This window comes from Syngnathus floridae, chromosome 5 (assembly GCF_059516105.1).
Source record: "Syngnathus floridae isolate MCC-2025c chromosome 5, RoL_Sflo_1.0, whole genome shotgun sequence".
Taxonomy (NCBI): domain Eukaryota; kingdom Metazoa; phylum Chordata; class Actinopteri; order Syngnathiformes; family Syngnathidae; genus Syngnathus; species Syngnathus floridae.
In genome coordinates, this window is record NC_142417.1 from 3171224 (window position 1) to 3185250 (window position 14027).

At 46.8% G+C, this 14027-nt stretch overlaps 1 protein-coding gene across 1 annotated transcript; it reads left to right on the forward strand.

The window, feature by feature from the left end:
- The first annotated feature begins 38 nt into the window (after nt 1-38).
- On the forward strand, nt 39-12267 carry LOC148397464 (macrophage mannose receptor 1-like). The gene is made up of 37 exons (XM_088375176.1): nt 39-315; nt 2398-2597; nt 2663-2769; nt 2910-3022; nt 3092-3145; nt 3224-3379; nt 3465-3547; nt 3927-4041; nt 4117-4161; nt 4227-4394; nt 5370-5489; nt 5564-5671; nt 5762-5785; nt 6159-6361; nt 6426-6532; nt 6665-6777; nt 6850-6894; nt 6966-7121; nt 7211-7296; nt 7515-7629; nt 7717-7764; nt 7836-8003; nt 8403-8528; nt 8608-8709; nt 8783-8815; nt 8882-9016; nt 9330-9482; nt 9645-9779; nt 9864-10012; nt 10089-10209; nt 10286-10337; nt 10397-10463; nt 10533-10660; nt 10731-10780; nt 10839-11012; nt 11107-11258; nt 11333-12267. Exons 1-37 carry the CDS (start codon nt 255-257, stop codon nt 11441-11443), a joined length of 4083 nt encoding a protein of 1360 aa, XP_088231302.1. The 5' UTR covers nt 39-254; the 3' UTR covers nt 11444-12267.
- The last annotated feature ends 1760 nt before the right edge of the window (nt 12268-14027 follow it).

The following is a 14027-nucleotide window of genomic DNA, read 5'->3' on the forward strand; positions in this document are numbered from 1 at the left end:
CATACCCACACGCGCGCGCGCCACTCACCACGTCGCTTGCGAGTGCTTTGAGATGACTACCTTCGAATGTGACGTGTTTGACGTACGCGGCGTGTGGGCGCGGCCTGCCTCTGGCTCGGAGCAGGGTGCACCAAACGTCCATTTTTCTCTGGACTAAAATCCACTAACCATTCTCAGTGAGGCGACTTATCATTTATTTTCTCCCGACTGCGATTGTTGCGACCCTCAGCGAGAGGGGGGGATTTTCCTCCAACATGTGGAAAGAACTAAAGCGTGTTCTTCTCGTGATTGGCATATATTGGACATGTGCTTCAGGTAAGCAATTTGTATCTTTAGTCCATTGAAACAACAGTCAAGAGCTGGAATGTACGGTACTGTGAGTTAGCATGACTGCATCTGCTTATCTTGTAACGTGACGGTGCCTGAGATTAAAAAAATGAATAAAAAAATGAATCATTGCAATGTCACACATTTGGACGGCAAAAACTTTGAGGAAGAATTCTCATTATTCGGACACTTTGATGTAGTTGCTGTGTACAACTTGGTTTGAGAGGAGCACGATTGCTTTGTGGCGTGTGGTCAATTGTCCCAGACCGGACCTTTGTTGTTATCGAGGCTTGCCTTTATCATCATTTTCATCATTCAAGTGGCCTGCTCTTATGTCCGAACATACGAGCAACTCGACTTTGAAATGACGAGCTAAAACCGTTGAGTCAAGTGTCTTTGCGTTTTTTTTGTTGTTTTTTTTACGGTGGCAAACGAGCCGCTTGTGAATTTGAAGTGCGCACTGGCTGTCAGTATGATGTGTATTGAAGTTGAGCACGTAACTTTAAAATATTCCATCTAAAATTGCTCTTTTATTTTAAAAACCGAATGTGTTTGTATGTGCTGTCGCGTTACTGGTCTTTTCCTTCCATCTCTTTTTTCCGGGTTTACTTTTGTTTTTCCTTCGCTCTGTTTTTTTTTATTTTTTATTTTTTTTATTCCTAAAACATGGGCACGCTTGGAATTCAGGAGCGGCTGATTGGACTTTGTGACACTTAGATGAGTTGAACCGTTAGGGTTAAAGACAGAGAATGTCAACAAGACACAATAATAATACATTATATATAATAATAATGATAATAGTGATAATACTAGTTTAATAATAATAAAAGTAATAAATGTATTATTACTAATAATAACGATGATAATAATAATAATAATAAATAAGAACAATCATTTCTTATACAATATATTATGCACGTGTATATAGACAAGCGATTTCTTGGCGCCCCTATGATAAGAATATTTTCATGAATTATATGAGCTAATTATAATGAAGAATAATCAATCATTATTAGTCATTATTATTAATAGTTTCTTACAGTCCTTGATAGAGTATTAGCAATCATTTCCTACAGCCCCTTTGTACAATAGATATTTCTTAGCATCTCTGTTATAAAGAAATCATGGCTATTATGATCTAAATATAGATCATAATCATTATGTTATATTAATAATGTAATTATATTATTAATAATACACCTTCGTGTTTGGTCTGTTATCGTTACACACAAAAAAAGTTGCAACACAGTTGCGCAGTTCATAATATCGCTGTGCATCATCAAAATGTGTCGGAATATGTTTTCAAAGATTGCAAAATTGAGTAGGACCTTTAGGAGACTGATTTCAATGCGTGTTCATTTCTCCTAGTGAATCGCAGGGCTTATCTGAATAATTGCATTTGCCCCTCAGAGTCCATGCTTATTAGCTTTGATTGATTGATTGAGCCCGCACTTTAAAAGCCCTTTTTCTCCATGAAACACTCAGTCCAGCCTGGCTTGCTTGGCTTTGTACTTTGATATAAGGAAGGACGGGCGGGCAGGCTTCTTGAGTTAACAAGGGGAGAGCGGTCCAACTGTTGCAACGTGTTCCATTCGATTGAGTTGCGTTGTGCTTTAGCACCCTCCAGTGGTGAAATGTGTGATGACCTGATTTGAGCTTAGGTCATTGGTACGTGCGTAACTGGTGGGTGGGGTAATTGCTGAGGGTGAAGAAGATGATGATGGCATCTTTTAAGTGGAACAACTTGCACCATTGGTGGGCTGACGACATACTGTTTGCCCCACTGTACACCTGAAGCTTCGTATCATCACTTTGGGGCAATTGTGTGCAATCCTGGGCAGGCGTAAGTGATGCTTTTATGCCAACAATCAGCAGCTCCACTTTGCTGCATGGCGCTGGCTGGACCCAAAAATGAAGGACAGGCAAGTTTTTGGAAGGGGCCAAAGCGACAATGGGCGTTGGCCCCCCCTAAAGACAGAATCCTTGTTGAGATGCCCCCAATGAAGAGCACAGAGTAAAAACATGCAAGTGTTCCATCAGTGTGCTCTGATCCCCAAATTGTGCCTTCAGCCAACAAGTGTCTGTCCGAGTGGCTCGAGCACGACTCCAGCTGCTACAAGAAGGAGACGACGCCCAACGGATGGCTGGGGGCCCGGCACCACTGCGTCTTGCAGGGCGGCGACCTGGTCTCCATCACCTCCTCGGCCGAGGAGGACTTTGTGAAGCGCACCATGGGCAACACCCGCTTCTGGCTGGGACTCTCCAACCAGGTGAGACGGAAGCAGTCGTGGACTCTGCAGCCACAACTGGAACTGTTTTCTTTTTTGCCCCCCAGAAATGCGACAACGTCTGGTGTCGCTTTGAAGGCGGGAGCCAGAAGCTGACCTGGTCCGATGGCAAGACAACGACACACACCAACTGGGCCTCGGACCAATTTAAAAGGTAAGAAGTCACATCTTCGCATGCTGTTGTCAGGCGGACACGCTTAAAGGTTCTGGAACCAACTTTGAGAACGAGCACTCAAGGAAAAGTATGAAAATGTTCCTTTTTATAATCTATTCCTTTTTATAATCTACCGACAGCGCCGACGTCGCGTCCTGCGCCTACGTCAACCAAGGAGCTTATCGTTTGCCTGGAAGGTGGAGGTCTGGCTCCTGCGCTTCCTCGCTGGCCTACATGTGCAAACAGCCGCCGAGTAAGTCTGCACGTCCGTGGTCACGTTGCTGATGAAAGGTGAGATGCGCAAACGGGTCTTTTTTTGCAGGCTGCCCGGACAGACAGACGTGTACCTCCAAAAGTGTTTCTGCTGTAATGAAGAGTGAGTTGCAGCACGCTTATTTGCACTTGAACCATGTCGTCATGGTTTCCTCCTCAATGTTTTTCTTTGTGGCCTCAGCTTCCGACTGCAACGATGACAACTTGCTTTATGGCGATGATTGCTATCTTTTTGACGCGACGAGTAGAACTTGGGAGGATGCCGAGAAGTTTTGTCTCGCCCGGCGAGGCCACCTGGCTAGCATACACTCTAGGCAAGATGCCGGATTCATTATTGGTGAGCACCAAGAAGAACCGCCGCAGTCGTCATTTGGCTGAAGCTAAAATGCCCTGAAGCTCTTGTTCTCCTTCCTTTCATCAAGATCACTCAACCTCCTCTTCCACTTGGGTGGGAGAAAAGAGGAAGGGCAACAACTACGAGTGGACTGACGGAACACCTTCTAATGTAAGTGGATTGCTGAAGGCCTTTGGAAAAGTCATGTTGCAGGCATCCGTCTTGTCTGGAGGCATCGGGCAGCCGCTTACAAAGTATTGGCGCTCTGATTCTAGAGAGGAGGCGGTTAAGATGATATATCCCGGCCGGTGGCTCGGGTTTGTCGGGTTAGTTGCTTTGTGCACGTTTCCCCCAGACATTTGGGTTGCCAGGGCGGGCACAACGTTTTATTGCAATGTTCATACTACTTTGACTGCCAAAGTGAAGCCAACAACCAAAGTGAAACTTTAATGAGAGAAGCTACGAAAACGCTGCAAGTGAGGAAATGCGGCGGGAAGATGACCACATTGAATGCAACGCGCTAAAGTTCTGTCCAAAATCTCATCCGCAGGACTACGGTCAATATTACTACCACAGTTATGGTGTGTGTTCCCTCTTGGGTTACAACTACAACCTGGCCAGAAAGTGTTCTTGCAGCTGGACACGGTCGCTGGTCTGCAAAACAGGTGCAAACGTCCCTCCCGAGCGCCCCTTTAGGATGTGTCAAGCATTGGCTCATATTCGCTGCCCTTTTTCTGCAGCCAAGCGCGGAGGGCCTCCACAGCTGCCACCATTCGGCCAGCCGGGTAGGTGTCCCGCACTGCCGCCGTCTTGCGCTGTCTTGCGCTGTCTTACGCCGTCTGGCTCGCAGACTGGACTGAGAAATGCGGCTGGTGGCTGGACTACCCAACCAACGACTTCTGCTACCTGATGATCCGCGAGCCCACCAAGACCTGGCAGGAGGCGCAAGACGACTGCCAACGCCTCCAAGGGAACCTGCTCAGCATCACCGACCACGATGAGCAGATCTTTGTGCATGGTAGGCGGCCGTGAATTGAAATATTGGCCATGAACAAGTTTTTGTTGTTCTATGTTCATTCCAAACCTATTTAAAACATGAAAATAGGAAAATAAAACACCGCTTTAAAGTGCCATGTCCAAGTCACTGAAAGAAACAACCCAAAACCCCCAACAACAAAGAATGCTCGAGTAGGAGGAAGCAGAGCTTTTTAGATTCCATTCAACAAATGATTCAATTGATAAACCGAAGTGGACACACTTTCAGATTCCTTTTTGCATGTGTGTAGTCAGTTTTGTTTCAAAATTTTTCCCCCCTCATACATGTTAAGAAAGCAGTTTTTTTTTAAACACTTTGATGTTTGCACTATTTACGTGCTCATTTTCCAGACCATTCCACAATTTCAACCGTTTTATGATCACGTTCCTTCTTACGTGTCCTCATAATGCTGGTTAATTTATTCTTGTATTTTTATGAATTGTTTACACAGCGTGTTCTTCTTCTCCTCGCAGGCCTTTTTAATTCTTTAGTGACCCACATGGGCTCTTTGCCTCTTTTTTGTATTATTTGTTGACAGGACAGGTTTTATGGTATAATGTTGGAAAGAAAGTTTTTAGATAGATAGATAGATAGATAGATAGATAGATAGATAGATAGATAGATAGATAGATAGATAGATAGATAGATAGATAGATAGATAGATAGATAGATAGATAGATAGATAGATAGATAGATAGATAGATATACTTGCAACATCAGCATTTCATTTTTGTCAGATGCTGGTTGAGGTCAGATCCCCTCAGCCGTCTGCCCTGTTTCAGTAGCTCCAATTTGTGTTTGCCAACCACACTATTATGGCTGCTTTTAATATTTCTCGATGGTCCCCCTGCCTAACTCAATTTCTTTTGAGCTGAGAAAGTCGATCACCTGGAGCTCAACGGATAACGCGTCCTCCTCACTCGGCTCCTCTTGATGATGTCGTTCATTCTGGTACAGGTTACATCAAGGGTCTGACGAAGGCATCCTCTCTGTGGTTGGGCGCCAATGTCTCCATCCAGGACGAAGGCAGCAAGTGGGTTGACGGATCCCTGGTCCACTACGTCTACTCTGCTTTAGGTTTGTCGGAGACGGTTGTCTGCTGCATTTTGGAGGAACGGAGGAGCACTGAGATCTTCTCTCCCGCCCCCCAGGTACCGCCGCTGGAAATTGTCTTTCCTTCCTCACTGGCAACAGCAACTGGGAGTACGACTCGTGCGACGAGAAGAGAGGTTACGTCTGCAAGAAGAGAGGAAAAGTGGGTAAGTGAGAGGCAACGCCCCACCGACTGTCTGTCATCGCCCCTTGACGTCTGTCTGTGCCTTGACGTCAATTTTCCTTTCCTCTTGCAGTAAAGGCTACGCCGGCGCCTGAGTGTAAGTCGCCTTTGACTGCGTCGAAAACAATGATCCTGCAGTCACACCATGCCAACCAACAAATTGTGTGCTTTTTCATGAAGTACTCAGCCACGTGTTGAATGTTTTTTGCATCGTTTTACCTTGTACAGCGGCACTTTGGTTGTTTCCCAAGCGCGAAGGTGAATGTTCCGGAACCCTTTCAAAATGTAAACGTCTCTCATGCCATTGGGCTAAGCTAACTAAGTCGAGTCCCGGATCTTACAATTTGCCCGAGAAAATGTAGATTTGGTCAGCCGTAACCCGCAAGTTGCCCTTTGCTCAAAATGGTGGACTGAAGGGCAAAAACAGGCGTGTGCTCTGATCTGTTCCCCAAATCAAATTGTGCCCTCAGCCAACAAGTGTGCTCCCGGGTGGCTCGAGCACGACTCCAGCTGCTACAAGAAGGTGGAGGAGCCCAACGGTTGGGTGGGGGCCTGGCACCACTGCGTCTGGCTGGGCGGCAACCTGCTCTCCGTCACCTCCTCGGCCGAGGAGAACTTTGTGAAGAGCACCATGGGCGAGGACACCCCCTTCTGGCTGGGACTCTCCAACCAGGTGAGACGGAAGCGGCAGTGGACTCTGCAGCAACAACTGGGACTGTTGTTCTTTCCCCCCCCAGAACTGCGACAAGTTCTGGTGTCACTTTGAAGGCGGGAGCCAGAATCTGACCTGGTCTGATGGCGAGAATACGACACACACCAACTGGGCCCCAAATCAACTCGAAAGGTAAGACGTAACAACTTTGCATGCTGTCGTCAGCCGGAGGTTCTGGAGCCAATTTTGAAAACGGCCACTTGGGGAAAGGAAAGAAAAGAAAAACACGGGAAAATAATTACTTGTTTTTTTTTCTCCCGACAGCGCCGACGTTGCGTCCTGCGCCTACGTCAACCAAGGGGGAAAGGGTGATCCCGGCAAGTGGCGGTCTGGCTCCTGTCTTTCCTCGTTGGCCTACGTGTGCAAACGGCCGCTGAGTAAGCATGCACGTTTGTAATCAAGTTGACTTTGAAAAGAGAAAAGCTCAAACAGGTCTTTTTTTTATGCAGACTGCCCGACGTGTTCGCCCAAAAGTGGTCCTGCTATAGTGACGAGTGAGTTGCAGCACACTTATTTGCACTTGTCGTCCATCTTGTCATGGGCATATTTTTCTTTGTGGCCCCAGCCTCCGACTGCCACGACAACACCTTCCACTATGGCGATTATTGTTATCATTACGAGAAGACGGTTAAAACCTTTGAGGATGCCGAGAAGTTCTGTCTTGCCCGGGGAGGCCACCTGGCTAGCGTCCACTCCAAGAAAGAGGCCCAATTTGTGTATGGTGAGCACCAAGAGCAACAACCGCTGCAGTCGTCATTTGACTGAAGCTCTTTTTGCCCTGAAGCTCGTGTTCTCCTTCCTTTCCCCAAGATCACTCGCAGACCTCACAATCTGCTTTCGTGGGACTCAAGAAGGAGGACGACGACGAATACGAGTGGAGTGACGGAACAACCTACGTAAGTGAAATGCCTTTGAAAAAGTCATTTTTTAAAAGATGAGCTGGGAAAGTCCCAATTTGAGCAGGATAAAAGTGGAGAAATGCCGCTCGAGGCTTCAACGATTGTCTTGTTTTGGAGGGGAAATGGGTAAAACTTGGGCGCGAGTGAGCGACTGCCGAGGAAGGGGCGTTGGGAAGCCGAGCGGACAGAGTCCAACACGCTCATGTCGTCCGCAGAAATACGACGGCTGGGAAGATGGCGACGCCACGGGGAACTGCGCATTCGCAAATTCTGTTGGGAAGTTGAGTGCCAGCTCCTGCACAACGCAGCGGCCATTTGTCTGCAAAGCAGGTGCGAACGCCCCTCCCGAGCGCTCCTCCTGCACACATCAAGCATTTGCTCATGTTTGCAAACACCCCCTCCCCCCTTCCCCCGCAGCCAAGCACGGAGGGCCTCAACAGCTGCCACCATCAATCGGCCAACTACGTAGGTGTCGTCGCGCACTGCAGCCGTCTTGCCCCATCGGCACGCCGTCTTATGCTGTCTTACGTCGGCAGGCTGGACTGAGAAATGCGGCTGGTGGCTGGACGACCCCACCGACGACTTCTGCTACCTGTTCAAGTTTCAGGCCACCAAGACCTGGCAGGAGGCGCAAGCTTACTGCGAAGGCCGCCAAGGGAACCTGCTCAGCATCGCCGACTCGCTCGAGCAGCGCTTCGTACACGGTAGGAGGCCATGAATTAAAATATATTGGCCACAAACAAGTGGATCAATTCTTATTTTCCAACATGAAGCAAACAAGAAATAGAAGCTAAAGTAAATCGAAAAAGGCGTCATGTCCTCGTACGCGGTCTTCATACGCGGTAGGCTGGCCATGAATTTGCTAAGACTTTGAGAAAAACTTTTTTTTTTTTCCTGCTACGCCTTCCTTTCCAACTCAAAACCTGATAAACCCGAGCGAGATATGGCCAGCGTTGCTCGGTTGTTGTTGGTTTTTTGTTGTTTCACTCTTTGTTGCAGTATTGTTAGCGCTTTGTCACAGCTGTGCCGCACCCATCAAGTTGTAGTGCAGAGTCAAGTGTGAGTCGTTTTGGAATCTTGCATGTGCTCCTTCGGATCCAAAGGTATCGCCAAACTTCTGGCGATGAATGATGACGCCTCCCTGTGGTTGGGCGCCGACGCCTCCGTCAAGCGTGACGGCGATAAGTGGACTGACGGATCCTTCTTCTCTTACCTCCACCCGAGTGCAGGTCGGGCTGAGCCGGTTGTCAGCTGCACTTTGGAGGAACGGACTAGCGCTCAGAGCTTGTTTCCCCTCCCTCCCTCCAGGTGTCACTGAAGGGGGGAAATGTCTTTTCTTGCTCACTGGCAGCGGCGACTGGAAGCGCGACAAGTGCGACAAGAAGAGAGGCTATGTCTGCAAGAAAAGAGGTAAGTGAGATATGACGCTCCGCGGTGGACCGTCATCACGTGTCGACATCCACGTTCTGGTTCCCGCTTGTAGGAAACCCAGCAAAACCCCAGCTGCCACATGACGGTAAGTCACCTTGTCCGTCTCTGTAAAAAAAGACATGGAGAGAAGTCAACGGTTGTGCTCTCACAGGCTACAAGGAGCAACGTTTCTGCCAAGACGATTTGAAATTCCTTGGATGTCCCGATGAAAGAGTCATCCGCATACGGTCGGCTTTCCATGGACGGAAGCAAAGCGACGTCTGTCCCAGTGGCGGCGGATCACGCGGTAAGAATCCTCCAGTGGCATCGTTGTTTTTGGCTCGCTGTCCTGGAGCCGTTTCTGTCACGAGGTTTTCACACGCCGTCAGCGTTGGAGGTAACTCAATATCAATTTGCATGGACGTGTGAGTGACGGCAATAGAAAATGTTGATTTGACTTTGAATAAAAATAGAAAACGATGAAAAAGAGCTAAGCCGCGCGCTTTTTGGATTCCTCTTTTTCTAATAGTCATTAACCATTAAAATCCCCTACGTCCTGTGACAAGTTGAAGTCAGTATGTAAGTGTGCGTGTGAAATGGCGGCGTGTTGTCACTTGCAGATGACTGCAGGGTGGAAGGGGCTCTCCGTCACTTCAGAGGATTGTGTGACAACTATCAGATTTGCCCCATTTACCCCATTTACCTTACGGATACGGACTCCTGCCCTGGTGTCTCCAAATACCTCCACGTCGTCTACAGCTGCGAGAAGAAAGGTGGGCTTCACATCCTGACACTTGCCGATGGATGATGTGCCAAGGAAAGAATCCAACGGATCCCCAGTTAGAGCGTCGGCTAGGAACGGATGACCAGACATGAGAATGACTGAGCGAGCGTTCCTTCCACATTGTCTTTTTTTTTTTTTTGTCTTTCCCCAGTGTGTCTTGATAGTCTGGGCATCGCTGACGGGAGAATCCCAGACTCTAACTTTTCAGCCTCCTCCTCTGCGATCAATGCCGAACCTCACAAAGCGCGTCTGGGGGGCAGCGGTTGCTGGAGACCCTCCGAAATGTGTACGTAAAAAAAAAAATCACAGCTCGTCGACCTCGTCCGTCGTAGTTTGGTATCCTGAGCAATGGAATGCCTTCCGCCCTCAGTCGAGAGCTGGATCCAGGTGAACCTTGGTCAGAACTTCAAGGTGACAGGTGTCGAGACCCAGAAGTGTACATACCAAGGGCAAAGTTCCAGCGTATTTGAGATGCTGTTCAGTATTGACGGAGTGACTTGGCATCGCCACCCAGTACAGGTGAGCGGTCGCTGGCTCTCGACTTTGTCGTCCAGGCTGTTGGCGTTCCTTGCAAACGTGCGTGTTTTCTTTCCAGCCTTCTGTGGGGACGTATATTCTAACCAGGCCCGTGTTCGCCCAGTACGTCCGCCTCCTGCCAATGTTTTTGGGCCTACGCTTTGACGTCTTGGGGTGCACGTCTGACGACAGCGCTCGCGGTGAGTACGACGTTTGGAGTGCAGTGAGAAACTAGCAAGAAACGGGCTTTGATTTTTTTTCCCTTCTGACCCACAGACATCTTGTGCAGCAGCACAGCCGCCAACCTCGGCCTTGACGGTTCAATGACGTGAGTCAGACTTTTCTTGCCGAAAAGCCTCCTCCTTACTAAACAAACTGCTTCCGCAGGGTCCGGTGCCCACTGGGCTGCACCCAAGCCCGCTACAGGGTCTACGGAACACGGATCTACGACCAAGTATGTTAATTATTGCAGGACCTGCCGGCGGAGTTCTTGTCCTTTGTTTGAGACATTCTCTGAGTGCAGGACTCAAACATCTGTGCGGCTGCTATTCACTCGGGCGTCATTGAGATTGGGGGAGATGTGACTTTGCTGAAGGGACCGCCACAGGAAGCCTACGACGGCTCCACCTGTAACGGAATCACCTCGAACATGTGCGTGCTCCGCTTTCACTGGCGAGTCCACTTAAAGATGCCCGACTCATTCTCACTTTACTCTCTGCAGATATGTGAACAAATTGGCTCCGTCTCCGTCTTACACTTTTGCTGACACGGGTGAGTAGAATGTCCAGAATAGAAAGCATTTCTTCACGTGACGCCATCTTGCGCGCAGAGCCGAGATGCTTGGGATCTGACTGGGAGGAGTTTGCGGACTTCTGCTACAAACATTTTGATGATACAAAGACGTGGTACGGCGCTCGACACTCTTGCTGGGGTCTCGATGCCAATCTGGTGTCCATTCGCTCTGAGGCTGAGCGGGATTGGCTGCAGGACTTCTTGAAGTCTGGTGCGCGCGCGCGCTAAGCGTCGCTCACATCGGTTTGATATCTGCCATATCTGGAAAAGCCATTGAGACCTCTGTTGCCGTTTGTCCTCTGCAGCCCCCGGAAACACGTGGACCGGACTGAACGACCTGGTCAATCGCGGCAAATTCGTGTGGTCAGACCGCCGGAAGGTGACGACCTTCACCAACTGGGCACCTCCGGGAAGCCCTACCGGCCTGATGGAGAATTGCGTGGCCACCTTGAGCCAGGTAGGTGCAGAAAAGATTGACCCGCTCGCCGAAGACAAGTTTAGATTTAAAATCAATCTCATTCTGACGTTCAGTCTGGCAAATGGAAGAAGATGTCCTGCATGGAATTAAACGGCTACGTGTGTAAGATGCCCACAGCGCGTTATCCGCTGGATTTGGAAAGTGCCAATGCAAGTTGCGAGTAATCATATGAACCTTGCATGATCATTCTGCTTGGTTTACCATGCATTTTGATTGACTGATTGATTTACCATGCATTATTATGATTGATTAACCATGCATTGGTCGTCTTGTTAGTTAGCATGTGTTATGATTCTGTTTAAGTTACCATGCATTCTTCTTCTTCTTGACTTAACATGTGATAATATGATTTACCATACATTATTATTATTTTGTTCAATTTACCATGCATTATTATGAATGATTAACCATGCATTGGCCTTTTTGTTAGATTTACCATGTGTTGTTATTATTCTGTTTAAGTTACCATGCATTCTTCTTCTTGACTTAACATGTGATATTGTGATTTACCATGCATTATTATTATTATTTTGTTCAATTTACCATGCATTATTATGATTGATTAACCATGCATTTTTGTTAGATTTAGCATGTGTTATGATTCTGTTTAAGTTACCATGCATTCTTCTTCTTCTTGATTAACATGTGATATTATGATTTACCATGCATTATTATTATTTTGTTCAATTTACCATGCATTATTATGATTGATTAACCATGCATTAGTCGTCTTGTTAGATTAACCATGTTATTATTCTGTTTAAGTTACCATGCATTCTTCTTTTTGACTTAACATGTGATATTATGATTTACCATGCAATATTATTAATTTCAATTTACCATGTTATTATTCTTAGATTTACCATGCATTTTCATAGTTGATTTCTTATATTTCATTCACTTATTGTTAAATTTACCATGCATTATTATTCCATCTGTTTTACCATGTTTAATTGACCCCAAAAAAACAATAAAATAATAAAGACAATTGGTGTCACCTCTCAACTCATTGGATAGTTTACTGATTTGGACAGGGCAATTTCATAATCTGGTCAATTAGATCATACTTTAGTACTCCCGATGTACGAGTATTGGTCAGACCTCCTCACGACGCCATTTTGGTGCATTTTTGCATGGCTCTTTGTAACAATTTGGAAAAAAAGATGTACTCTATTGCTTTCCACGTCATGAAATCCATCCATTGTCCTGAAGTGCTTCTCCTCACGAGGGTCGCGGCTAGCCTATTCCAGCTGGGGGCACATCCTGAACTGAGTGCCAGGCAGTGGCAGGACCCACATCATTCCCATCACCCCCCTTCCAAACAAAAAAACCCAAAACAAGTAGGAGCGGTCAATCGGCCTATCATGAATGTTTTTGAAACGCGGGAGGAAACCTACACATGCAAACACGCAAACCCCACACGAGATGGCACTAAAGACTGCGCCTAACGTACTGCACAAATCAAGCATTCAAAATTCCACCACACAAGTGTGATGTAAAAAAAAGAAATAAAAAAAAGTCATAAGATGACAACCATGGAAACAAATTGATGGCATCATGACCCCTGACTGTTTCTAAATTGCAAATGGGCTACATAAAATACATCTGGGGGGGGGTTCATGCTCACCGTGGTACCTTTTTTTTTTTTCTTTTTTTTTCGCTTTGGAAAGCTTTTGATTGCACAGACCACTAGTGGTAATCCTAGGATCGGACAAACCTTCACACATCACAATACAAGGGAAGCAAACTAACTCAAAACATACATTTACGCAAGCAGAAATAACAAATGGTCACATCATAAAGATTTAATAGCAGGCAAACAATACTGTAAATATCCTTAATGCAGTGGACTTGAGCCACTGACAGATGGCGACATTTTGCTTCTTTAAACATACACGTTTTGGATGCTCACCTGCTCTCGACTTTTTAACTTGCAACAAAAAGGGAACACATCGATCCATGCCGTGGCCGCGGCCGTTTGTGTGTCTGCGCCCTCTTGTTGAAAGGCTTATCGGTCCATCGGTGGATTTTGGTTCTCTGCTGTTGTTGTTGAATAACGATCGTCCGCAAAAATGACACTGGGTCCCCATTGTGAGCTGCAGTGAAAATGAAAGAAAATGTCACGTTTGTTTTCAAAATTTGCATTTTTTATTCAACTGATTTCTTTTTGTATGGACATTTATTGAGCGCGCAGCCACGCCGCTCGAGACCTCCCAAGACATCTCATGCGGGGAATTCTGTCCCTAAATGGATACTTTTTAGTTGTTATTATCAATTTGACCAATAGTGAACAACCATGTGTCTTTGTGCTCTTATTAAACAAACGTATCGTTGTGGAAGAAGCCTTGAACGTTCTGACGACTCCCCCGCAGCAAAGCCAAAGGAGTGTGACGAGTGCAAAGTCATTTTTCAATTTGTTCGCCATAGCTGGATGGTGCTGTCACGTGTCTGCCGGTCAGAAGGAACGACTCGGCCCCGCCCCCTGGTTTCAGCCAACCTTGGACTCGCAACCTAAGTAACAAGCAGTGTTGCCGTTTGTGTCTGCTCCCTCTTGTTGAAAACCGAGCCCCCTTTCAAGACCGGTTTAGTCGACCTCAAGATCATCATGAAAATAGTCAGGCTTACTGGTCGATCAGATTCATTTGCTCATCCTCGTTGATTTTCATTCAAAAGCACGTCCGCTAAATGTATTTTCTCATGTTCTCTGAAAACCAACACAAATTCTGAGAGGCGTAAACGGAAAAGCTT

Bases quoted from the DNA above. Each gene is read 5' to 3' on its own strand.
- LOC148397464 (XM_088375176.1), top strand. From the start codon at position 255: ATGTGGAAAGAACTAAAGCGTGTTCTTCTCGTGATTGGCATATATTGG. The intron at 4,162-4,226 runs GTAGGTGTCCCG...TCTGGCTCGCAG, and splicing joins GCCACCATTCGGCCAGCCGG to ACTGGACTGAGAAATGCGGC. The intron at 5,490-5,563 runs GTTTGTCGGAGA...CCCGCCCCCCAG, and splicing joins CTACGTCTACTCTGCTTTAG to GTACCGCCGCTGGAAATTGT.